This window comes from Bombina bombina, chromosome 1 (assembly GCF_027579735.1).
Source record: "Bombina bombina isolate aBomBom1 chromosome 1, aBomBom1.pri, whole genome shotgun sequence".
Lineage (NCBI taxonomy): Eukaryota > Metazoa > Chordata > Amphibia > Anura > Bombinatoridae > Bombina > Bombina bombina.
Window position 1 is genome coordinate 37,122,750 of NC_069499.1, and position 26,177 is coordinate 37,148,926.

Below are 26,177 nucleotides of genomic sequence, written 5' to 3' on the forward strand. Positions count from 1 at the left end.
ACACGTGAGGCGAGTTAGTCGGCATAACTCTCCCCTCGTTGTTTGGTGAAATATGTTCAATTTGTACAGATTGACTTTTATTTAAAGTAGCATCAATACAGTTAGTACATAAATTTCTATTGGGCTCCACTTTGGCTTTAGCACATATAGCACAGATATCTTCCTCTGAATCAGACATGTTTAACACACTAGCAAATAAACTAGCAACTTGGAAATAGTTTTCAAGTAATTTACTATAATATGAAAACGAACTGTGCCTATAAGAAGCACAGAAAAAGTTATGACAGTTGAAAATTAATAAACTGAAAAGTTATAGCATCAAATCTTTGTAAAAAACACAATTTTTAGCAAAGGATTGCTCCCATTAGCAAAGGATAACTAACCCTGATAGCAGAAAAAAAAAAAAAATACAGAAATAAACGTTTTTTTTTTTTTTTTTATCACAGTCAACTACAATCTCACAGCTCTGCTGTGAGTGATTACCTCCCTCAAAACAAGTTTTGAAGACCCCTGAGTTCTGTAGAGATGAACCGGATCATGCAGGGAAGACAATAAACTTCTGACTGAATTTTTTGATGCGTAGCAAAAGCACCAAAAAAGGTCCCTCCCCCTCACACATAACAGTGAGAGAGATCAGTAAACTGTCATAAATTAAATAAAACGACTGCCAAGTGGAAAAAAATAGTGCCCAAAACATTTTTTCACCCAGTACCTCAGAAAATTAAAACGATTTTACATGCCAGCAAAAAACGTTTAACAGTAATAAATTGAGTGTTATTAAAAAGCCTGTTGCTAGTCCCTGCAAATTAGGCTAAAGTTTTATGCATACAGTATAATTCCAGTGAAGTGCCATTCCCCAGAATACTGAAGTGTAAAATATACATACATGACAGCCTGATACCAGTTGCTGCTACTGCATTTAAGGCTGAGTTTACATTATATCGGTATGGCAGAATTTTCTCATCAATTCCATTGTCAGAAAATAATAAGCTGCTACATACCTCTTTGCAGATTAATCTGCCCGCTGTCCCCTGATCTGAAGTTTACCTCTCCTCAGATGGCCGAGAAACAGCAATATGATCTTAACTACCCGGCTAAAATCATAGAAAAACTCAGGTAGATTCTTCTTCAAATTCTACCAGAGAAGGAATAACACACTCCGGTGCTATTATAAAATAACAAACTTTTGATTGAAGGTATGAAACTAAGTATAATCACCACATTCCTCTCACACATCCTATCTATTCGTTGGGTGCAAGAGAATGACTGGTAATGGCAGTTAGGGGAGGAGCTATATAGCAGCTCTGCTGGTTGAATCCTCTTGCACTTCCTGTTGGGGAGGAGTTAATATCCCATAAGTAATGGATGATCCGTGGACTGGATACACTTAACAAGAGAAATATCCAATTTTCTTCAGACACATAAACTTCACCTCCTCCATGCACTAAATGCAAAGAGAATGATTGGGGTTTGAGGGAAGGGAAGCGATACTTAACAGCTTTGTTGTGGTGCTCTTTGCATCCTCCTGCTGGCCAGGAGTAATATTCCTAACAGTAATTGATGATGTTGTGGACTCACCATATCTTAGGAAAGAAATCATGTGGAAAAAATAGAACTTGTTCAGCAATCATTGCATCAACCTTAGGAATCTTTTCACAGTTTGAGGTTATATGTTAAACAAAGAAATGGATACAAGAGCTCCGATTGGTTTAGACCGCTCCATTGTGATAAGCAATATGACATATAACAGAGTTAACGCACAGCCTCTTGAAATCAAAAATCAAAAGCAATGCCTTAAGTCAGTCTTGGCCTGTTTGGAACTACAAGCTGGAGCATTAACCCTTTCTTATAGTAATGAAAAGAGGGAGGGAAAATTCAGAAAACAAAAAAATGGCTTCCACTGGAAGCCCCATAATTGGGACCCTTTTGCGCAGCAAGGCAATGTCTGGACTTGCAAGTGAGGGCTACCAAGGTTAAAAGATTACCTAAGCTCAGAGAAGGTATCAATGACGTCAAGAGAGAGTAAAGTGAACTCTGAGAACCCACAAGATTATTAACAACTACCTCAATAACAGGCAAAGGCCCCTTATAACACATGTATAAACAGCTTATCAATCCTAGAAAGAAAGCAGGCATATAGATGGATATTGCTAGAAGAATTATGGCTTAACACACCACCTTTCAAAGCTAAGCAAAATACTTTAATTGACAATATGTTCTAAATGACGTATCCAGAATTATAATATGATCTAAAAAAGTGACAATACTGTCAAGTCGCTTTGGGTGTTGCCAGGGACGCAGCGCTTGCTACTCTGGCCATTGCCAGGGAAGAGTCGGCTCCTGTGTGACGTTATCGTCGCACATCTCTTCCCCTCTGAAGCCGGTTAGGATCTCCTGTGGCGCGAATCCTGCGCCTATGTAAGTTGCTCACTTTCTACCTATCACTGCCCAAGTATAGGTGTTACTGTGCGTGCTCCTGGGTGCTATTATCTGTATGTGCTAGATTGCCATAACGTTACTGAACTCTGCCTGTCTGACTACTCTGCCTGCTTAACCCTTGAACTATTGGATTGCTATACTGTTACCGAACTCTGCCTGCCTGACCATTCTACTCTGCTTAACCCCTAAAGTACTGGATTGCCATACTGTTGCTGAACTCTGCCTGTCTGACCATTCTGCCTGCTTAACCCTTGAACTATTGGATTGCTATACTGTTACCGATCTCTGCCTGCCTGACCATTCTATTGGTTTATCCCTGAACTGTTATATTACTGAATTTCCTTTGTTGCCGATTCCTGCCTGTTTCCGGTCCCTCTATTGGTTTATCCTTGAACTGCCATACCGCTGGATTTCATTCCTGTTGCCGATAAAGACTACCCTGCCTACTGTGAGTACTGCTTACCTCATTTTGCAAACTTTCTCTGCTCTGGGATATTTTCTATCTTTTCAGCTTGACGCCGGAATAAGAAGACTACTGGCCAAGTTTGGTCTGATAGTGGAATATCCCACAAGCATTACAAATACTTACTGGATTTCCAAATACAGAAAGTTCTTGAAGACTGGTAAGAGTGTCTAGTTTTTCAACTTCTGAAATATCCTGTTAAAAAGCAGATACAAGTTGACTACATGTACAGTATATACATTAACAGTTGTAACTTATTAACTGAGTGACAACAACTAGAATCTCTATATACAAGTTGTATAACCATGTTATCCTAGGCACATTATTCTGAGCCCTTTAAGTAGCATCTAGGGCTAGAATTTGCTTATGTACATGTGCTCCAGTTTTCATGCTTCTATGTCTGTACAGGATATGGAATGTATATATATATTTGTGTGTGAGAAAAGGGTGGTATCAAGGCGCACTATTCAGTTGGAAGATTATATATGACAGAGGACCAAAAATTATATATATATATATATATATATTAGGGCTGTCAAAAATAATCGTCACACCGATGCATCACGATGCAGCAGTGAACGATTCTGCATCGATGCAGTGAAGGATCTTAATCGATTCCGGGTCAGTGACGTCATGGGCAGGGGATTCGGTATGTGAGGAAATGAGTCTTGTACTGTCAGTTTCCCTGTTTACTCATTGCTCCGTTTTAAACTTCACTGTTGTTATGGAGCCACAATATAAGCCTTTCCAAGCCGCCTCCTCCCTTGTATGTCAGTTCGTTTATTTTTTTATTGAAAGTACTGGGAGTTTGGTTTGCCCTCCCTTCACTGACTGCTGCTTTATTTAATACTATTGGTATTGGTAGTACTAGCAGTCAGTGCCTATCACTGTTCTACGTAGTGCAATATCGTGCTCGTCAGAGAGAGGCTGTCGGTAGCCAGTGTCACAGGAATTCATATAATCCCTCTGAATTAGCTGCTGATAACGTAGAACAGTGATAGGCACTGACTGCTAGTACTACCAATATCAATAGTATTAAATAAAGCAGCAGTCAGTGAAGGGAGGGCAAACTCACAGTACTTGCAATTAAAAAATAAACAAACTGACATACAGGGGAGGAGGAGGCTTGGAAAGGCTTATATTATAAAGACAGGTGACATAGAACAGGCAACTCCCAGATAGGCACCATTAACCCCATACATGCCAGGCGAGTCTGACAGGGAACTCCTGTGATTCAGGATTTCCTGTGCACACTGCGCAGATATCTGACCCAGAGAGCATTACCAATAGACCTCCTCTCACATGTTCCGGTCAGGAATTTTTATGACACCCTATCCTAAAGAGCCGACAGCAGCCTCATGTAAACAGTGAATCTTTTCTTGTATTATCGATTCACTGTTTACTGTTGTGGTCTCTGCTGCATGTTTCCTCTCAGTCAGATCCCTAGCCCAAACGAGCATTTGAGGGTTGCTGGTAAAACTTTTGACTTACTGTATCTAATAGAAACCCTCAAATGCTCGTTTGGGCTAGGGATCTGACTGGGAGGAAACATGCAGCAGAGACCGCAACAGTAAACAGTGAATCTATAATACAAGAAAAGATTCACTGTTTACATGAGGCTGCTGTCGGCTCTTTTAGGATAGGTGTCATAAAATTCCTGACCGGAACATGTGAGAGAGGAGGGTCTATTGGTAATGCTCTCTGGGTCAGGTTTCAGATGTCTGCATGTACTCCGTGAGAATGTTTGAGTGAGTACACTGCTGCTGGTTATATTTTCCCTTTGTAAATAAATCTACAGATACATTTCTGTGCAATTGTAGTATTATGTTTATAAGTGCTCTTCCATCTTACACAGTTGTTTAAAAGATTATTATATATATATATATATATATATATATATATATATATATATATATATGTGTCTGTGTGTGTGTGTGTATATATATATATATATATATATATGTGTGTTATATATATATATATATATATATATATATATATATATATATATACACATACATACACACACACACATATATAATATATATATATATATATATATATATATATATATATATATATATATATATATATATATATAAAATATGGAATAGAACAAGATCATGAAAATCATGGGCAGTAATCGTGATGTATCGCGATGCATCGTAGAATCGAATCGTATCGAATCGTTACAATGATAATCGTAATCGAATCGTGAGACAAGTGAAGATGCGCAGCTCTAATATATATATATATATATATATATATATATATATATATATATATATATATATATATATATATATATATATATATTATCAGACCTAACAAAACTAATTACATCCTAACAGATATATATATTTATATATAATTTATGGTCCTCTGTCATATATAATCTTCCAACTGAATAGTGCGCCTTGATACCACCCTATTCACACATTTCTCTTTTCCTACCGGATATAGGACACTGTTAGGTGGGGACCTGACTACTGTCCCTAACTCCAGGTATTAGGCTGCCAGTTCATACATATAACATCTAGATTACCAATCTTGGGGTTACACACCTAGCGCTGATTTGTTCTGTCCTCTTTTCATCTCTCTATATATATATATATATATATATATATATTTATTTATTTATATACATATACATATATACACACACACACACACACACACACACACATATATATATATATATATGTATATATTCCTAAGCTAGCATGGTTTTGTAACTCCGTAGGCCAGCACAAAGGGACTAAATCAGAATGTGTATAGCCATTATTAGGAGCTTGGTTCAATAAGGGACATTACAGGACGATCTTAACTTAAGCTTGCTCACAGGAGATTGTCCTTATGGATGGGATAAAACAGACAAACTCAATAAAAATCTCATCAGTACTGTGAAATCCCTCAAAAACAAAATTTATGATCCATTACTCCTGGAATTCGACTCCAGGACACTAGGAGGAGGCAAAGATTCCCAAAGCTTCCAAGACCACTATCATCCCTCCCCCACCTCTCTGGTATGCCAGTTTTGACGTATAGTCAAGTAAGTAAAAAGTAGAAATAAAGGTAGGAAAGGTAGAGTCAGAAAATAACATATTTAATAAAAATGGGCAGAACTGCACTCAATAGCGCCAAATCTATCATATCAAGAAATTGGAAAACAACCACTAGCCTTACAAGACAGATGTGGATCTCCAGAACGGATGAACTGTTCGCACTGGGAAAAATATTACAAAAAACTAAAATTAGAATTCTATTTTAATATGCAATTTTACAGGGAGCAATTTAATGCCTTCCTTATCCCCTCTTAAAATAGGATACCTGAACTGAGGTTTTTGAGGTTATATAATTTAACTACCTCTGTACACAAGTAGCGAATCAACTCTCTAAGACATTCATCCTTACTTGTGGGATACAATACCAAAGCAACAGGACATGGATGAACGGGGAGGGACAAAACAGATACCTAAACAGAAGGCACCACTGCTTGAAGAACTTTTCTCCCAAAAATAGCCTCCGAAGAAGCAAAAGTATCAAATTTGTAGAATTTGGAAAAGTATGAAGGGAGGACCAAGTCGCAGCCTTCCAAATCTGTTCAAACATAAGCATCGTTTTTAAAAGCCCATGTGGAAGCCACAGCTCTAGTAGAATGAGCCGTAACCTTTCAGGAGGCTGCTGTCCAGTAGTCTCGTATTGCCAGGCGGATGATGCTTTTCAGCCAAAAGAAAGAGAGGTAGCCATAGCTTTTGACCCCTACGTCTTCCAGAATAAACAACAAATAAAGAAGATGTTTGACGGAAATCCTTGGTCGCTTTGTAAGTAAAACTTCAAGGCCCGAACCACGTCCAAGTTATGTAACAGACGCTACATCTTAGAAGAAGGATTAGGACACAAGGAAGGAACATCAATTTCCTGATTAATATTCCTATTTGAAACGACCCTTAGGAAGGAATCCAGGTTTAGTATGCAAAACCACCTTATCAGAATGGAATATAAGATAAGGCGAATCACATTGTAAAGCAGAAAGCCAGAAACTCTTCGAGCAGAAGAGATAGCAACTAAAAACAAAACTTTCCAAGATAAAAGCCTTAATAATCCATGGAATGCATGGGTTCAAACGGAACCCCTTGAAGAACATTGAGAACTAAATTCAAACTCCATGGTGGAGCAATAGGTTTACAGGCTTGATCCTGATTAAAGCCTGACAAAAAAAACTGAACGTCTGGGACATCCACCAGACGCTTGTGTAGTAGAATTGACAAAGCAGAAATTTTTCCTTTTCAAAGGAACTAGCTGATAATCCCTTCTCCAATCCTTCTTGGAGAAAGGGACAAAATCCTAGGGAATCCTAACCCTACTCCATTAGTAGCCCTAAAGATATTTACGCCATATCTTATGGTAAATTTTTCTAGTGATAGGCTTGCGAGCCTGAATCAAAGTATCAATGACCCGACTCAGAGAATCCTCGCTTAGATAAGATCAAGCGTTCAATCTCCAGGCAGTCAGTTGCAGAGAATTTAGATTTGGATGTTGGAACGGACCTTGAATGAGAAGGTCCTGTCTCAACGGAAGTTTCCACGGTGGTAGAGAGGACATGTCTACTAGATCCGCATACCAAAGTCCTGCATGGCAATGCCGGCGCTAGTTAGGATTACCGAGGCTCTCTTCTGTTTGATTCTTGCAATCACACGAGGCAGGAGAGGAAAGGGTGGGAAACACATAAGCCAGGTTGAACAACCAAGGTACTGCTAGAGCATCTATCAGTACAGCTTGGGGATCCCTTGACCTGGACCCGTAACGAGGAAGCTTGGCATTCTGACGAGATGCCATCAGTTACAATTCCGGTGTGCCCCATTGATGAATCAATGACGCAAACACCTCCGGATGGAGCTCCCACTCCCCCGGATGAAAAGTCTGACGACTTAGAAAATCCGCTTCCCAGTTCTCTACTCCTGGGATATAGATTGCTGATAGATGGCAAGAGTGAGCCTCCGCCAATCGAATTATCTTTGAAACCTCTATCATCGCTAGAGAAATCTTTGTTCCCCCTTGATATTGATATATGCTACAGTCATGATATTGTCCGACTGGAATCTTATGAATTTGGCCGAAGCCAACTGAGGGAAACGCCTGAAGCGCGTTGAATATTGCTCCACAGTTCCAAAATATTGATTGGTAATAGGGACTCCTCCTGAGTCAAACACCCCTGAGCCTTCAGAGAATTCCAGACTGCACCCCAGCCCAAGAGGCTGGCTTCTGTCATCACTATGGACCCATGCTGGCCTGCGGAAGCACATTCCCAGGGAACAGATGATCCTGTGACAACCAACAAAGAAGAGAGTCTCTGGTCTCTAGATCCAGATTTATCTGAGGAGATAAATTTGCATAATCTCCATTCCACTGTCTGAGCATGCACAGACAGTGGTCTGAGATGAAAGCGAGCAAACGGAACGATGTCCATTGCCGCTAACATTAATCCAATGACCTCCATACACTGCGCCACTGATGGCCGAAGAATGGACTGAAGTGCTTGGCAAGTAGTTAGAATCTTTGACTTTCTGACCTCCGTCAGAAAATTTTTCATGTCTACCGAGTCTATCAGAGTTCCCAGGAATGGAACTCTTGTTAGTGGAACTAGTGAACACTTTTCTCTATTCACTTTACAACTGTGAGTCTTAGAAATGCTAACACGATGTCCGTGTGAGATTTGGTCAGGTGATAAGTTGACGTCTGGATCAAGATATCGCCCAGATAGGGCGCCACTGCTATGCCCCGCGGCCTGAGAACCGCCAGAAGGGACCCTAGCACCTTTGTGAAGATTCTGGGAGCAGTGGCCAACCCGAAAGGAAGGGCCACAAACTGATAATGTTCGTCCAGAAGAAGGCGAACCTTAGAAACTGATGATGATCCTTGTGGATAGGAATGTGAAGGATACACATCCTTCAGGTCACGGTGGTCATATATTGACCTTCCTGGATCATTGGTAAAAATTGTCCGAATAGTCTCCATCTTGAACGATGGGACTCTGAGGACTCTGAGGAATTTGTTTAGGCATTTGAGATTCTAAAATCGGTCTAAGGTTCCCTTCTTTTTTGGGAACCACGAACAGATTTGAGTAAAACCTCTGTCCCTGTTCTAGTTTTGGAACTGGACAAATTACACCCATGGTGTAGAGGTCTTTTACACAGCGTAAGAATGCCTCCTCTTTTTGTCTGGTCTACAGAAAACGTGAAGATGAAATCTCCCCTCTTGGAGAAAATCCTTGAATTCTAGCTGATACCCCTGGTCACAATTTCTAATGCCCAGGGATCCTGAACATCCCTTGCCCAAGCCTGAGCGAAGAGAAGAAAGTCTGCCCCCTACTAAATCCGGTCCCGGATCGGAGGGCTGCCTCTTCAATGCTGTCTTGGTAGCAGCAGTGGGCTTCTTAACTTGTTTACCTTTATTCCAGGCCTGGTTAGGTCTCCAGACTGACTTGGATTGTGCAAAATTTCCCTCCTGCTTTGTGGCAGAAGAGGGAAGTAGAGGGTCCACCTTTAAAGTTTCGAAAAGGAACGAAAATTATTTTGTTTAGCCCTCATCTTAACAGTCTTATCCTGAGGTAGGGCATGACGTTACCTCCAGTAATGTCAGAAATGATTTTCTTCAGTTCAGGCTCCGAACAGGGTCTTACCTTTAAAAGGAATAGCTAAAAGCTTAGATTTTGATGACACATCAGCAGACCAAGATTTAAGCCATAACGCTCTACGCAATAAAATGGCAAAGCCTGCCATTTTTCGCCGCTAATTTAGCCATTGGTAATAAAAGAATTAGCTAGCTTGAGAGCCTTAATTCTATCCAAAATATCATCTAATGGGGTCTCAACTTAAGAGACTCCTCTAGAGTCTCAAACCAAAAAGCTGCTGCAGTAGTAACTGGACAATGCACGCTATAGGTTGTAGAAGAAAACCCTGATGAATAAACAATTTCTTTAGAAGACCCTCTAATTTTTTATCCATAGGATCTTAAAAAGCACAACTGTCCTCAATAGGAATAGTTGTACGCTTAGCTAGGGTAGAAATAGCTCCCTCCACCTTAGGGACCGTTTGCCAGGAATCCTGAACGGTGTCAGATATGGGAAACATTTTCTTAAAAGTAGGAGGGGGAGAGAACGGAATGCCTGGTCTATCCCATTCCTTAGTAACAATGTCTTAAATTCTTTTAGGGACTGGAAAAACATATGTGTAAGTAGGAACCTCTAGATATTTATCCATCTTACACAATTTCTCTGGTGGTATTACAATAGGGTCACAATCATCCAGAGTCGCTAAAACCTCCCGGAGTAACAGGCGGAGGTGTTCAAGCTTAAATTTAAAGGACATCACGTCCGAGTCTGTCTGAGGTAAAACATTTCCTGAATGTGACAGCTCTCCCTCAGACAGCAATTCCCAAATCAGAACACTGTGAGGGTACATCGGAAATGGCCAATAAAGCATCAGAGGGCTCAGCATTTACCTTAATACCGGACCTACTGCGCTTACCTTGTAAACCTGGCAGTTTAGATAATACCTCTGTAAGGGTAGTAGACATAACTGCAGCCATATCTTGCAGAGTGAAAAGAATTAGACGCACTAGAAGTACTTGGTGTCGCTTGAGTGGGCGTTAAAGGTTGAGACACTGTGGAGAGAATTGGATGGCATAATCGGATTCTCTTCAGACTGAGAATCATCCTTAGACATACTTTTTTTTTTTTTTTTTAATTCAATTTTTATTGCAAGAGTAAAGCAAAAACATCAAGACAATACATTGTGTAAAATAACGTTTAACATAAACATAGCCATCAATTTCCCGGGTACAAAGGGAGCCATGGCTTCCTATAAAGCCTGCCCTGGCATGTTACGGGTTGTAGAATTGTGGGGGGTCAGTATATCCAACCAGAGTCTATAAAGTCCTTGGGTGTTCTTTAGTTTTCGCTCTCCTGCATGAGTTTTTTATTTTTGAAAAACAAACAAACATTTAAATACTTATACAACCTATTAACATGACTACCAAAACCAAAGTAGCTCATCCGTGTAAGTTTAACCTTATCTTATGCTCTCTACGCAAACTGTGTGTGATCACTCTGTGTGTACTTGTTCCTTAAGGAACAGCAATATATATATATATATTGGGGTGGAATGGAGTGGAGTGAAGGGGGTGGGAAGGAAAGGAGGGGGAGGGGGCGAGAAGAAGAAAGAAGAAGAGAGGGAGAGAGAGAGGAAGAAAAAAAAAAAAAAAAAAAAAAAGTGCAGCTGCTTATTAGAACAGCATCAGCTCTATTTGGGATTGCTCAGGGCCTTGGTCCTTAACACTGTTTATGATGTGTTGCCATTCAGCAGACATACCTAGTTGAAGTATTGTCTCAGAGTGAGCGAATGGTTTCAGAACTTGTCCCTGTATAGGTGGGTCTAGTTTACTGATAAGAGGTTTCCATTTTCTTAAGAAGGGGCGTAATCTGTGCTTGGTATCAAGTCTGGCATCGTATTGTTCTACAAAAAGCTGTCTCAGTAATGTATGTCTGAACTGGGCTATTGTCGGTGCCTGTTTTTTAATCCATCTCTGGAGTATGCAGTGTCTTGCAAGAAGTATGCATAGTGTAAGAAATCTATGAAACCGCCCCGTGAGTCTCGTCCCATTTAAACATAATATTTCTGCGCCTGTGAGTGAAATTTCCACTCCCAGTACGGTCTTTAGCCAATATTGACATCGTCCCCAGAATCTCTTGATCTTAGGGCATGTGTAAAAATAATGTTGAGTGATGGGGCAACAGCGCTGCATTTAACGCACATATCAGGTTGTCGTCTGTCCCACTTGGACAATCTGTGTGGAGTGATGTAGTCCGAGTGTAATAGTCTTATTTGTGCCTCTCTATGATATACTGCCAGTGTGGCTTGTCTCGTATGTTCTAGGCTGTTCTTTATGTCCTGTTCTGTCAGGTCCGCCGAGCTGATTTCGCTGTGTTTTGACAGGATACCAGAAAGGAGAGGGGCCTCACCTTGTTTCAGGAGGCATCTATAGAAATGAGACAGTGAAAACACACCTAATCGGAACATCGTTTGTGATATTGCGAAGGGGGACTTCCCCCAGAAATTTGTGTTGGATGCCTGCAGAGAGTTTACATAATGTCTCAACTGCAAATACGCATAGAAGTGTCCCCTTTGGAAGCTGAAATTTGTTCTTTAAGTCCTGGAAAGATCTCACTACATGTAGTAGGGGATCTAGGACATCCCCAACGGTGCTTAAGCCCCGCTCCCTCCAAACACGGAACGGTGCATGGTCCATCCCAGCCGGGAAGGAAGGGTTGCCCACTATCGGGATAAACCCTGGGGGGGGGGGCATCGATTTTCAGAAATTTATGCATCAGGTGCCATGCCCTCAGTGGGTCTCTATATAGCATACTCTTGGTGATCTTAGGGGGCAGCACCCCCACCTCCGTACGGTAGATAAGGCCCTTAGACATACTTTTATCACCTAAAAATGTTCTTTGCAATGTAAAGCCCCTTTCAGTACATGAGGGACACATTGTAAGTGGGGGTTCCACAATGGCTTCTAAACACATAGAGCATTGACTTTCCCTCAATGTCAGACATGTTGAACAGGCTAGTAATAACCACTTTATTTATTGAAAAAAAAACAACAATTTTGAAAAACGGTACTCGCGCCTCTTAAGAAGTAAAAAAGCACACAATTTTTCCAAATCTGCTTTAAAACGCTATAACGCTCACAATTTTAGCATATATCTATCTAATATTGTAGCTTAAGATTGCACCACAAGTAAGGGACAAATTAACCCTCTGTAAGAAAAACGTTATTCCAAAACGTTATCAAAAGTAGATTATCAACCCCCAGCACCTCAGCTGTGGCGCCTACCTGCCCTCAGGGGTCTGAGAAAGCTCCCTATGACTCCGTTAGCCTTATGTCTTCAGTTTGGGCCCAACCAGAGCTGAAGTTTGCTGCCTTCATGTGAAAGATCAACCTGCATATCTGAGGCGCGAAAATTAGGCCCCGCCCATCATATGCGACGTCCTCTCAGCCTAAAAAACGCTATGAAGCGGTATAGGAACTAGCCATGTGGGTTTTTGTATCTCAAATAATATATAAGCCATGTGAAACCCCTCCCAGTATAATGCCCAGTAACCGTGAACATAAAAAAGTTTCTGCAATAAGACGTTATGTTGCCCCAGTGTCTCCCATGCTGCCATCTTTTGCTGCATTAAGCCCATAAACATTCACACATAGGTCTCCAGTAATACCCCCTCTTATATATAGGATTACTGCTTACCCCTTCCCTCATGGGATACTATGTCAGCCTGTTCTGAAATACACAGTTTCTCCAGAAATAAATGACTGAACATACCTCAATGCTTGTAGCATGAAAAACGTTCCCCACACTGAAGCTTCTCTAGTACTCCTCAGCCATTCTGTGGGAACTCCTCTGGATCTTGAGTGACAACCTGCTAAGATCATCAACCTCCAGGCAGAAATCTTCTTCCATCTGCTGCCTGAGGAAAAATAGTACTCCACCGGCTACCATTTAAAATAATAAAGTCTTGCTTGAAGAAAATAAAAACTATCATTTTAACACCTCTTTCACTTTACCCTCTTCCTATTACAAGTATAGGCAAGAGAATGACTGGGGGAAGGGAGGAGCTATAATATACAGCTCGCTGTGGTGCTCTTTGCCACTTCCTGTTAACAGGAGGATAAGTATCCCACAAGTAAGGATGAATCCGTGGACTCGTCATATCTAGTAGAAGAAATAGGCATTCAGGACCAAATTACGAGCGGAGCGCAAACTGTTGCACGCAATCAAAAAAACTTTTTAGCGTGGTGTTTTGGTTGAGTCAGGTTTTTTTGCTCATATTACAAGTTGAAAGTAAATGCAATCGCTTGAGCGCAATTGAAGTTAACACGCGTCGGGTTAGCACAACCACAGAGATCTGGTTAACTGTTTTGTGAAACAAAAATTACGTCAAAAATACATTACAAGTACAGTAACACTCATGATAACCATCATCTAATAAAAATACCATTTCAACCTCAGATGAACAACAACGCATGACAATAATACACAATGTCATGATTTAACAAAAATAAAGCCAAAATGGAGAAGCCATGCATGAAAAACTAAATACACCTTATGATTTAATAGCCTTTAGAACCACCTTTAGTAGAAATAACAAAGTAATCTTTTCTGTAAGACTTTATCAGTCTCTCACATCGTTCTGGCCCACTCCTTTCTTTATAAAAGTTGCTTCAGTTCATTGAGGTTTGCGGGCATTTGTTTATGCAAAGCTCTGCTTAAGGTCCCGCCACAGCATTTCAATCGGGTTGAGGTCTGGACTTTAACTGGACCTATCTAGCGCAACTAAAATGGGAGCTCCACTCGTAATCAGGAGTGCTATCCAAATTAAAAAGAAATGGTAGGCTGATATTGCAGCGGAAATAAATAAACTGCTGCCATGTCAAAGAAACATTTATCACCTTTAAAAACATAATTTATGCTTAAATAATAAATAATTTATTTCATGGTGGTGAGAGTCCACTTCCATTGCTCCTGGGAATTACTCGTCCCTGCCATTAGGAGGAGGAAAATATTCCCAACCCCAAGAGCTCTATAAATCCCATCCCACCTCATAGAAATTCGTATGCAACTTATAGCCAAGCAAATCAAGGTTGGAAAAGTAACAGGCAAAAATAAAAGGAGCAGAGAAAAAATATCTACTCAAGAAAAAAAACAGCACCAGAAAAAATCATAAGGGTTGGGTCTCATGGACTCTCACCATCATGAAAGATATTAATTCACCAGATAAGCATAATTGAGTTTTCTTTTGAACTAAAACACAAGATGTGGAGTCCAACGACTAATGAAACATCTTCTTTCACTGAGAAACTTAATCCACAATCCAAAATTAACCCAAAAATGTAATTTATTTTATTATATGCAATTAAAAATAACAAACAGACAGAAATAAATCAAGCTTGAAACAACTGCCTAAAGGACTTTCCTACCAAAGATGCCTTAGAAGAAGCAAAAACATCAAATGGTAGAATTTAGTACAAGTATGCAAAGAAGGCCAAGTAGTTGCCCTGCAAAGTTTGGTAAGTACAAAGTCCTCTCCTTGAAAGCTCAAAAAGTGGCAACTGATCTTGTAGAATAAGAACGTAATCAGTTTATGTGGAGTCTGACCTGCCTCCGAATAGGCCTTGAATCAGAAGTCTCAACCAAGAAGCCAAAGAAACAGCAGAAACTATCCATTAATAGAACTAAAGGATTTAACAAACAAACTAGAAGTTTGTCTGAAATCCTTAGTAGCAGAAGAGGACCAAGTAACTGCCCATCAGTTAGAACCATAAAGATCTTGCTAGAGACCACTCAGATCACTAGACTCAACTGAGCACAAAAGCCTCTGAGGAGACAAAAGTCCTGCTGACTCGAAGCCCGCCAAGAAAAAACCACTCCATGACCAATGGGAAGGGGGACACCAAAATTCCCCACCACATTCTCCCAGAAGAAGGAGAAAGAATCAGATAAGGAAGTCCAAAAAGACCACCAAAACAAACCCTCAAAAATCAAGTGCAAACAAAGGAAGAGGCCCCCTAGCATAACTCAAAAAGAGCAGACAAAAAGGCTGTAATAGGACAAAGTCACGCATAAATACTCTACCGACAGAGGAGAGCAACGAAAGGAAAGTTCCAGACCACCTTCTACATGGATCCCAAGGAACCAATGTAAAGCCTGACCAAGAAGGAAAAAACAGCAACTCGCAGAGGAAAGGTTCCAACAGGATAGATGCAGTAGATCAGATTCTCCCAAATAGAAGAAAAATCGAAAACTCAACAGCTTGCTAGCACACATGCAAGGGGCAAATAGCAGCCCACTGGTCTTCAAACTGCAATCCGATTGCTAGGCAGCTAAGGTAACCATCCGGCCACTACAGCCAGCTCAGTAGAGAAATTCCTATTTCTCCAGAAGCAATAAAAAGAAGCCGCCAGTAGGAGCAAGGAGATTTTCTCAGGAGCAGGAAACCCAATCTGTTACTCAACCGGCCAGATCCAAAGTCTATGAGATCTGGAAAACAGAGTAATTAAAATGCCTACCGTCAAAGACAAGGACTAGGTTAAAAGACCAGACACCCGAACCCGGATTCAAACTAATAACCCTTGAGGAGCATCCACAAGAATACTCCATCTGAAGATGACCTTGCACCAATGTTGATGCAATCACAGCCATGCCCCCCACGGGGTCTTAAACACTGATCTCACATACAATATTCCAGAGACCGACGCACTCATCCTCAACGGGCCTCTCGGATCCACACCCACCAAGTAGACAAAGGCATGACCCAAAAGAGATCAGAACTCAAACTAGAAAGTAATTTCTGTTTGAGAAAATAGGACAGTCTTTAAAGATCCAATCTGGATCACCTAACGACTCAAGAAATTTGACAAATGAACGAGGAACCCTAAAAACTCATAGCAGACGACGGAACCAAACCGAAATTGCTCAAGCATGGGCAACCGTACCATATGTAAAAGAGATAACGTACAATCCCCCAGATCCTCCCAAAAATATAGGATCAGAAGAGGATATCGTAATAGAACAGACCCTAAGGCACGGGATTCCTCAATCAGACGACAGGAAGACTGACCCCAAGGAAAGGGGAAACTAAATACACAACAATCTTCGACCATAAGGAAGAGGTAATGTGTCGAAAGAGATCGGAACTAATCCAGACATTGCAATCCAGAATGAAGTACCATAGAGGAGAAGTAAGCACCCCCTAAACCAGGTACGGAAGCTTCTCTATGGAGTCATCTAAACCCCTCCTCCCCTATCAAAGAGGAGAACCAAAGAACCTCAGGAACCCTCAAGTATACTGTCAGAGCAGGATCCGTAATCCCAGCTAACCCTGCTAGCTATGCTAGGGTCAGGACACCTAGGGCTGAGTACCATCAAACCATCGGCACCGCCCCACCCCAGATAAATAACTAGGACCAGCCTAACATCTAGATAGAAGGGCCTTCATAACTTGTAGAACAAGAAAACAACCTCTTTACAAGAATTAAGCAAACTCAGTACCCAAAAAGAACCAGCCTGGGTGTCAAGGGTACAAAGTGTCTGATATGGGCCCCAAGGAACAGAGATAACTAATACCCAACCAGGACCAGCCTGATATACAGGGCGTGACAGAACTGTTCAAGGCACCTGAAAGGTCTAAGCCCTAGTAGGACTAGACTAAATAAACAGACAGGCATGTAGGCTCTGAGACCTAAGCCATGTCTCAACTCTTTTTTTTTCTCTATAACTTCCGCGGAAGTATAGCTATCGCGACCCAAAATACCAGAGAAGAAAAATTTTCCCAAAGGGAAAAACTTCAACAGTCTTGAGCTCACAAAAAGAAATAAAATACATACTAACCGGATAAAATAAAGGAAGGCAGCCAACGCGCAGGTAAACACCCGGGAAGAATGGACACACTAACAGGACAAGTCAGAAACACCGATTCCTCCAAAAGCTCAGAATTGGGAATGAGATACACAAAAAATAAAAAAGAGAGAGACCAGGAGAATAGTTTTCATCCCTCCCCTCGTCTAACACTGCTTGCCGTCTGGAGCAGAAGACTGAGGAACCAACGACTCGACAGAATTGGGCTCCTCTAACGCTGCCAACACATGCTTCAGCAGGACCACGAAGGCAAGACTCACCTATGCCAGGGGCATCTGACGACCCCGCCCTAAAGGGCTGTACCCCCTGAAGCTCAGGAGACACCGCTTCCCCAGAAGGCTGAACCGATACAGACGATCCCCCCCACGCCTGAACGCGGCCCTGGTTAAGAGAACAAGACAAGATTTTCCCGGAAGATTGTAAGTGCGCCAACACCATAGATATGGTCTGCGGAACCGTGCAGTAACCCCTGAATGAAACAAGCCAACTTTCCGGAGAAGGGGTAACGACATTTGGGACACCTGTCTGTGTAGTAACAAGAAGGTTTCTAGGGAGCACACACCCTAACGGGATACAGAATCCTCAGGGGCGGATGGCTCAGGGGACACTAAGCTCTCTGAATTGGGAGAAAAGAGCACTCTAAAACGGCATAACGGAACATAACTGATGGGGTCGGATCAACCCGGGGCCCCCCACAAATTCTTTGCAAGAAGCAGAATCTGGAATCAGAGACATCCGTCTCCAAAAAATCAGAATCCTCCATTCACTTGAATATTGTTATTATGAACAAAAAATAAACGGCACCTTACACCCCCAATGGCTGGGGCACTCAACCACCTCCTATGACCCAGGACAAGTAGCAAAAAACAGACTCTCTCCGCCGCCATTTAGGAATACGGAAATGGGAAACAAACGTGACCACGTCCGGTCACAGGGTGCACCATGCAGACCAAACAAAAAGCGCACCAGTCCACAAGAACTTAATGTCAACCGAATGCATGGGATCAAAACGGAGCCCTCTGCAAACCTTTAAGAACCAAATTTAAACTCCAAGGAGGAGCGGAATGTCTAAACACAGGCCTGATCTAGACAGATCCTGAACAAAAGACTCAATATCAGGAAGCTCAGCGAGCCTCTTGTGTAATAACACCGATAGATGTGAAATCTCTCCCTTTTAAGGAAGTCCCTTCTCCAAACCATCTTGCAGAAAAGACAAAATCCTGGATACCCTGACCTTATGCCAGGTGAATCCACATTCTTCACCACCAGACTAAGTAGGTCCTCCACGCCTTATGGTAGATGCAACGGGGTGACCGGCTTTCTAGCCTGAATAAGAGTATCATTCACTCTTTCCGAAAAACCTCTCATGGCTAGGAGTAAGCGTTATATCTCCACGCAGTCAGTCTCAGAGAATCTATATTTTGGTGAACAAAAGGACCCTGCTCCAGCAGATCCCTTGACAGGGTAACCTCCATGGAGGAGATGACATCCCACCAGATCTGCAAACCACATCCTGCACGGACACGACAGAGCAAATAGAATAGTCAAGGCTTGCTCCTCCAAAGGTAGAAGTGGCAATGGTGGAAAAATGTAAACTAGGTTGAACCCCAAGGCACTGCTAAAGCATTCTATCATTTCCTGCCTGGGGATTCCTGGACCGCGACTAGTATCTGGGTAGCTTGGTATTGAGTCTGGACACCATGAGATCTATCTCCGGCGACCCCCATTTGTTGCCGCAAACACCTCAGGATGGAGAGACCATTCCCCGGATGAAACAATTGCTGAGAAAGTCCGCTTCCCAAGTTGTCCACACCGGGAATGTGGATAACTGACAGCGAGCAGTTGTGGAACTCCACCCAATTCAAAATCCAAGATACTTCCCTCATGGCTAGGGAGCTTCTCTTTCCCCCTTCATGGTTGATGTAAGCCACCAAGGTAATATTGTCCGATTGGAATCTGATAAACTGGGACTAACCCAGAAGAGGCCAGGCCCTTAGAGCATTGAAGATTGCTCAAAGTTCCAAAATGTTGATCGGTAAAAGAGATTCCTCCCAAGTCCAACAGCCCTGTGCCTTCCTGGCACCCCAAATGGCTCCCCATCCTGAGAGACTTGCATCCGTAGTCACAATCTCCCAGTATGGTCTCAAAAAGGATGTCCCCTGGGACAGGCGATCTGGACAGAGCCACCAAGAGAGCGATTCTCTCAATCGGCTGTCTAAAAAAATATTTTGGAATAGATCTGAGTAATCTCCGTTCCATTGCCTCAGCATGCAAAGCTGTAGAGGTCTGAGAGAGAACCTGGCAAATGGGATATCATCTATGCTGGACACCATGAGCCGAATCACCTCCATATACCGGGCCACAGATGGCCTTAAGGAGGTCTGGAGGACAAGACAACTGGAAGTAATTTTGCACCGTCTCTGGTCTGTCAGAAATATCTTCATGAATATGGAATCTATTATCGTGCCCAGGAATTCCACTCTGGTACTGGGAACCAGAGAACTCTTTCCTAAGTTTATCTTCCATCCATGAGATTGAACAAGAATAAGAGCTCTAGAATGGTCTTTTGCCCAGCCGGCAGGATGGAGCTTGGACCAGAATGTCATCCAATAAGGCGCTACTGCAATGCCTCAGGATCTGCGCCACCAACGAGTAGAGCCCCCAGAACCTTCGTAAAGACTCTTGGAACAGTAGCCAGACCGAAGGGAAGAGCTGCAAACTGGAAGCACTGATCCAGAAAAGCAAATCTTAAGACCTTGAAGTGGTCCTTGTGTATTGGAACATGAAGGTAAGTATCCTTCAAATCTATTGTGATCATGAACTGTCCTTCTTGAACTAAGGGCAGAATAGACCTTATTGTTTCCATCTTGAACAATGGCACCAGCAGAAACTTGTTTAAACACTTTATCCGAATGAAAGGGACGAAAAATTAGGACCTTTGTCCTTTAGCTTTCTTTTTTCTTATCATGTGGTGAAAAGGCACCCTTGCCCCCAGTGATATGTTGAAGTCCAGTCCTGGGCCCAAAAAGAACCTTCCCCTTAAATGGAAGGGAAAGTAATCTAGATTTGGAAGTCCATGACAGCGGACCAAGACTTCAACCATAGAGCCCTGCGGGCTAGAACAGAAAAGCCTGATGTCTTAGCATTCAAGCGAATAATCTGCATATTTGGATCACAAATAAACAAATATAACAACCCTCAAGGCCTTAATTTTTTCCTGATCTCATCGAGGAGTTTCCACCTCGATCATCTCCGACAGGGAGTAACACAAATAGGTAGATACTCCCACCACCGCAGCAACCGCTGATGCCGGCTGAAATAAAAAGTTCTGAAACATTTTTTCTTAACAGAGTTCACAGCTTCTTATCCCTGGGCTCTTTTAACGACGAACTATCCCTCAAGCGGGATAGTAGTGCACTTAGCAAGTGTGGAGATCGCTCCATCTACTTTAGGGACAGACCACAACTCTAATTGGGAGTCATGGAACCGGCGAATAATGATAAAGGAAGAAGGGGAACAAGGAGGACTTCAAGCCTTTCCCATTCATTTTTAATAATATTTGCCATCTTTACGGGAACCGGAAAAGTTTGTGGCACCACCCTGTCCTCATAAACCTTATCAAGCTTAGGAATAAAAGGTTCCTCAGGTAACTTGGGTTCCGGAACCTCTAACGTAGCCAACACTTCCTTCAACAGAAAGCATAAGTGCTCTATCTTAAATCTAAAGTCTGGTTCCTCAACAGCCAGAGGCCTAGAGGCAGCCGATTCCGACCCAGAAAGAGCCTCCTCTGAAGTATCAGAGGCGTCTTCATCAGCGGATAATCTAGTATCAGATAAATCCAACAAGTTAGTAGATGACCCCTGGGAAGGATAGCAGTATTTAACCTTTCGCTTGCGCTTAGCAGGGCGAGGTAAAGCACTAAAGGGCTGCAGGACATTGCCGTTTGTAACTGTTCAGAAAAGTCTGGTGGTAAGAGGGCCCTCCCAAAGGAGGATAAGTAGTGCAATGGGGAGCTGCATGTGTAATAGGAGAGGATTGCAGGGAACGCACCTCACGGGACGGAGACCCCTCAGAGGTAGACGGCTCAGTGGTACTAATCATCTTGTTCTTTTTAGATATCACTACTTTATCAAGGCATGTGGAACATAATTGAGGAGGCGGGTATATCGTAGCCTCCTCACACTAAAAACAGGTATTAGATTTAGCTAAAGAGGGAGTACCCTCTAACGCATCAGAGTCCTCCATAGCTTGCGCTTGTACGATAGACTATAGAAAAAATAAATGGCACCTTTGTACTCCCAATGGCCGGGGCACTAAACCACCTCCTATGTCATGTACTTTCCCTTTAATTAGGGGTTTGGCCTAATCCACCCCCTTCCCTTTATAAAGTGGAACATGCATCCTTTCAAATTGCATGGTAATTTGATTTGCATGTGTGTCATGCAAGTGTTTGTTGTTTTTTTCACAATAATAGCTAACAGTTGTCGAGCCTTTTTTTGCTCCCAAGCCTTGGAGTAAAACACTTACTAAATCCTCTTTTTATGAGATTCTCTAATGTAACTAAAGATCTTTTTGCTTAGTCTGTGTTTTAGTTTCTATACCACAGTTGTTTAACTTCACACAGACACCGGACCTACCTGTGATGTCACAGCAATGCTGGAACCGATCGCATCTCATATTTAGCTGCTCTTCTCTGCTCAGCGTGCAAACTTACCTGTGCTACTGAAGACCAGGTTTTTCAGGTTATATTCTCAGATTGTATCTCTTGCTTCAATGGACTGTGTTCTGTTAAGGATCTTCTCAGATATATTCAGCTAACCAACGATAAAGGTAATTACACTTGTCTAATCCTTGTTGAGTATCTCAGCCTTTTCCATATAAGACTGCTTAATATATGGAGACATTGTACTATTTTAAAGCAGACATCATATTTATACGATTGACTCGCTACAAGAATTTATGCAAAACTATATAATTTTTGGAACATTGTACAGGTGGCCCTCATTTTACAACGGTTCAATTTACACCGTTTCAGAATAACAACCTTTTTTTCCAGTCATGTGACTGCTATTGAAAAGCATGAGAAGCAGTGCATTTATTAAAATAGCAGTAAGTGGAGCTGTCCGCTTGTGTTGCAGCAAAGCCAAGCAAGCTGAAATTATTCAGTTTTACCAGACCTGAGCTATCGAGCAGATTTCAAAGGAACAAGATCTTCCTGTCTATAAATCAGTCCAGATTGGAATGCATAGAAAGAACTGTTTGCAGAAAAATGCAAGTGAAGTCTGTGTTGTGTGATTAGTTTATTAGGTTTATAATGCTGTTTAGCATTTCAAGTCTTCATTTCAAAGCTTTAAAAATAATGTATTAGGTGTTACTTATGACAGTTTTGAGAGGGGCCTGGAACCTATCTCCCTCACTTCCCATTGACTTACATTATAAACTGGGTTTCAATTTACAACGGTTTCGATTTACAATCATTCCTTCTGGAACCTAACCCCGGCGTAAACTGAGGGCTACCTGTATTATCCTCAAGAAAAACATCACAAGACTTCATTTGCTACAATTGTTACTTCCATCCTCATTTTTCAAGCCTGCTTCAGTTATTCAAGTCCTGTGAGTCTGTGAAATGTTTAAGTACTGCTGCAAATTCTATTTAATGAAAGTTTCACTTTTCCTCTATTGGCCAATTTATTATATTGTACCCTACAACAATTGTTATAAGTAAACAGAATTAAGATTCTTTGCTTTAGAATAACTAGATTTAGATTCTTCAGGAATATTTTGTTCTGTATATCAATTGCAGATTTAAAGGTACACTAAACCCAATTTTTTTCTTTCACGATTCATATAGAGCATGAGATTTTAAGCACCTTTCTAATTTACTCCTATTATGAATTTTTCTTTGTTCTCATGCTATCTTGATTTGAAAAAGTAATACTCACATGTTGCAGCATAAAACATAATAAAGCAAATCATGTATAAATCCCCCCCTGTTCAATAATCCCCTTCCGGATATATTAACCCTTGATTCCATACAGATAAAGGAGTCACACTGTGACCCTATCTACTTACGTTATCATATGAGATAAAATGAAACAATCTTACCGGAATCATCACCGTGGAACAGACACACAGCCTCTCAAGTTTGACAGTCTTGTAGCATCGCACCAGACATGGACTTGAGTGATAGAAGCAGGCAGTGAAACTCATCAACACTGATTGCTTAGGAGTTGTTAATACGAGTCTGTATGGTTTTGCAGAAAGACTCTCCCTGCATCTCCAGACCCTAACATGCGTCAATGCTCTCACTGAGAGGCTGACAACACTACTTAAAACTCCAGTCCCATAGCGAAGAGTACTACCCTCCATAAGAGAGTACTCCGAATTTTCTGACACTTCTCTGCCATCCTCCTGTGATGAAAGGCAAAGAATGATTGGGGGATGAGGGTTGTGGGGGAGGTATTTAAGCCTTTGGCTGGGGTGTCTTTGCCTCCTCCTGGTGGCCAGGTTCTGTATTTCCCACAAGTAAGGAATGAAGCCATGGACTTTCCTCATATTAAGATGGAAAGACACTCGTCCACCAGCAAATAAGCAACAGACAGCCAAAAAAATACTGAAGCATATCAGCAGAGGTTATAGAATAGGAGTATATTGTAGATCCATAAAGGGAGGCAAGAGACAAGTTCCTGCGACCAATTATGGAAGGTTTTTGAAAAAGAATCACAAACCATACCCCAAACAAGTTCCTGCGACCAATTATGGAAGGTTTTTGAAAAAGAATCACAAACCATACCCCAAATACATCCTTCTGACAAGCATTGTACTCTAAGGGGAAACCTGGCCTCAGTGTAGACTGAATACCACTCTCTTTTTTTTTCTTCATTTTTCAACCACCTCCAGCAGAGGCAAAATAAAGACTGAGGTACTGTATGCGTGAGGGGTTTTATAGGGCTCTTGGATTTTGGGAATTTTTGCCTCCTCCTAGAGGTAGAGAAGAGTAATTCCCAGGAGTAATGGATCATGGTCTCTCTTTACCTGTATGAAAGAATAGAGAGAGACTAACCATACCCTATATACATCCCTCTGACAAACTCTGTACACTGAAAGTGAAACAAGCCTCAATATAGAGTGAAAGCCACTCTCAAAGAAGAATCATATGCACATCTTCATTCTTCACTTTCCTCCATGGGAGGCAAAGACAAGACTGAGGTTTCTAATAGGTGGGAGGGGTTTTATAGAGCTCTTCGGGTTTGGGATTCTTTGCCTCCTCCTAGTGGTAGGGAAGAGTATTTTTTTGCGTTCTTTTTCTTTTTCCCCATTAAGATGCCTTTTAGGATTTTCTCATTAGTCAGTTGGCTTCTACTATGAGTTGAGAGAAGATTCATTTTCATACTTTAAATCTGTTAAATGTGGTTTCTTTGCTGAGTAAAATAAAGTAATACATCTAGCGTTCCCTGTTGGTTCATTATTTATTCATTTATTTGTTTTAATATTTCTTAAATTTCTAATTCTTCATTGATTACAAAATATGGATTAATATAACCAACAGTGTTGGTATAATTTATGACTGTTTGGAATACAGTATATGCTAAATATAATGATGTGTATAGGATAATGAGAATAATATGCAGATATATTTTGTAAAATCATATTTGTTGTTCAAATATTCAAGGCATATATGTAAATTTCTATTAGTCTCTATAAAATAAGTTTGCACATTTGCTTATTTCCTCTGCTGAGCCCAGTTAGGCGCAGTTGCAAATCAGTTGCTGAATAACAGTCTCACATTGTTTATTTTCTCTTTAAACTATTCCGGTGCATCCTCCTTGAGGACTGATTTTTTATTATTTCTTCTACTCTACTGTGAAGAGTTAGAATTCAAATAATCTAAAATGAAATTAATAAATAATCTGTTCATTATGCTTTCTTCATGGTATTTTTTTTTTCTGTGCTTGATAAATTATAGCAGATGTCTTTTGCACTGGGTGTCACTCTGTTATTTCAGAAATTCCCTAAAGAAGGTTTATACATTCTAACTTATTTAATTTTCAAGGAGAAGTATCTAAATGATGAAAGTCTAATTTTGAATTCCAGTTGCTCAGTACTATAAACAGAAATGAACAATTGTACTACTGTAAATATAAAACACGTTGGGAGAAAATATGTTGAGTACTAAATTAATCAGCTGTCAGTAACCGTGCACTCCACAGATTAAACAAATGAATAGATTTTACATCACCAGTATAAAGTACCTGTATTTTGTTGCATGCAACATAAAGTTTCCTTAATTTAAAAAGAGAAAGCAAGTTGCTTAAGTCTCTCAGTCTGTTTTCTTCAAGACGTAGAAGATGGAGGGATCCCGGATTAGCAAATGCATTCTCCACAATAAGTTTAATATGATTACGGTCCAACACAAGCTCTTGCAGTAACTGTAAACCCTCCAATCCCTCAACTTGGCTGATTTCATTTCCTAGTATGAGAAAGCAAAGACGACAATTGTTTTTTACCTATAACCTTAGTTACAAAGTGTAATATAATATACGGTCTACACAGCCACAAATTATTTAACGCCTTGGCTGCTAGACTTTTAGGGTTTTAGGGCTGTGGTTGAGTAAGAGAGTTTTAGGGATGAAAAGCAGCAAACAAAAGGTCTTAATTAAGCAAGAGAAAAGAGTTTAAAGGGATAGGAAAGACAAAATTGAACTTGCAGATAGAGCATGACATTTTAAGATATATTTAGCATGAGACCAGGAACAGACATTGGTTCAGGGGCTTGTTCTTTGTCAGGTAACCACCTGC

General features: G+C 41.1%; 1 protein-coding gene across 1 annotated transcript in view; it reads right to left on the reverse strand.

The window, feature by feature from the left end:
* The window catches only part of LRRC9 (leucine rich repeat containing 9), a 716,419-nt gene that overhangs the window by 156,861 nt on the left and 533,381 nt on the right, over positions 1–26,177 (reverse strand). Inside the window, exons 26-27 of the mRNA XM_053705244.1 lie at positions 25,631–25,848; positions 3,029–3,097 (exon numbers count right to left, since the gene is read on the reverse strand). Coding sequence (XP_053561219.1) covers positions 3,029–3,097; positions 25,631–25,848 — 287 coding nt within the window. The remainder of the gene's footprint in view (positions 1–3,028; positions 3,098–25,630; positions 25,849–26,177) is intronic.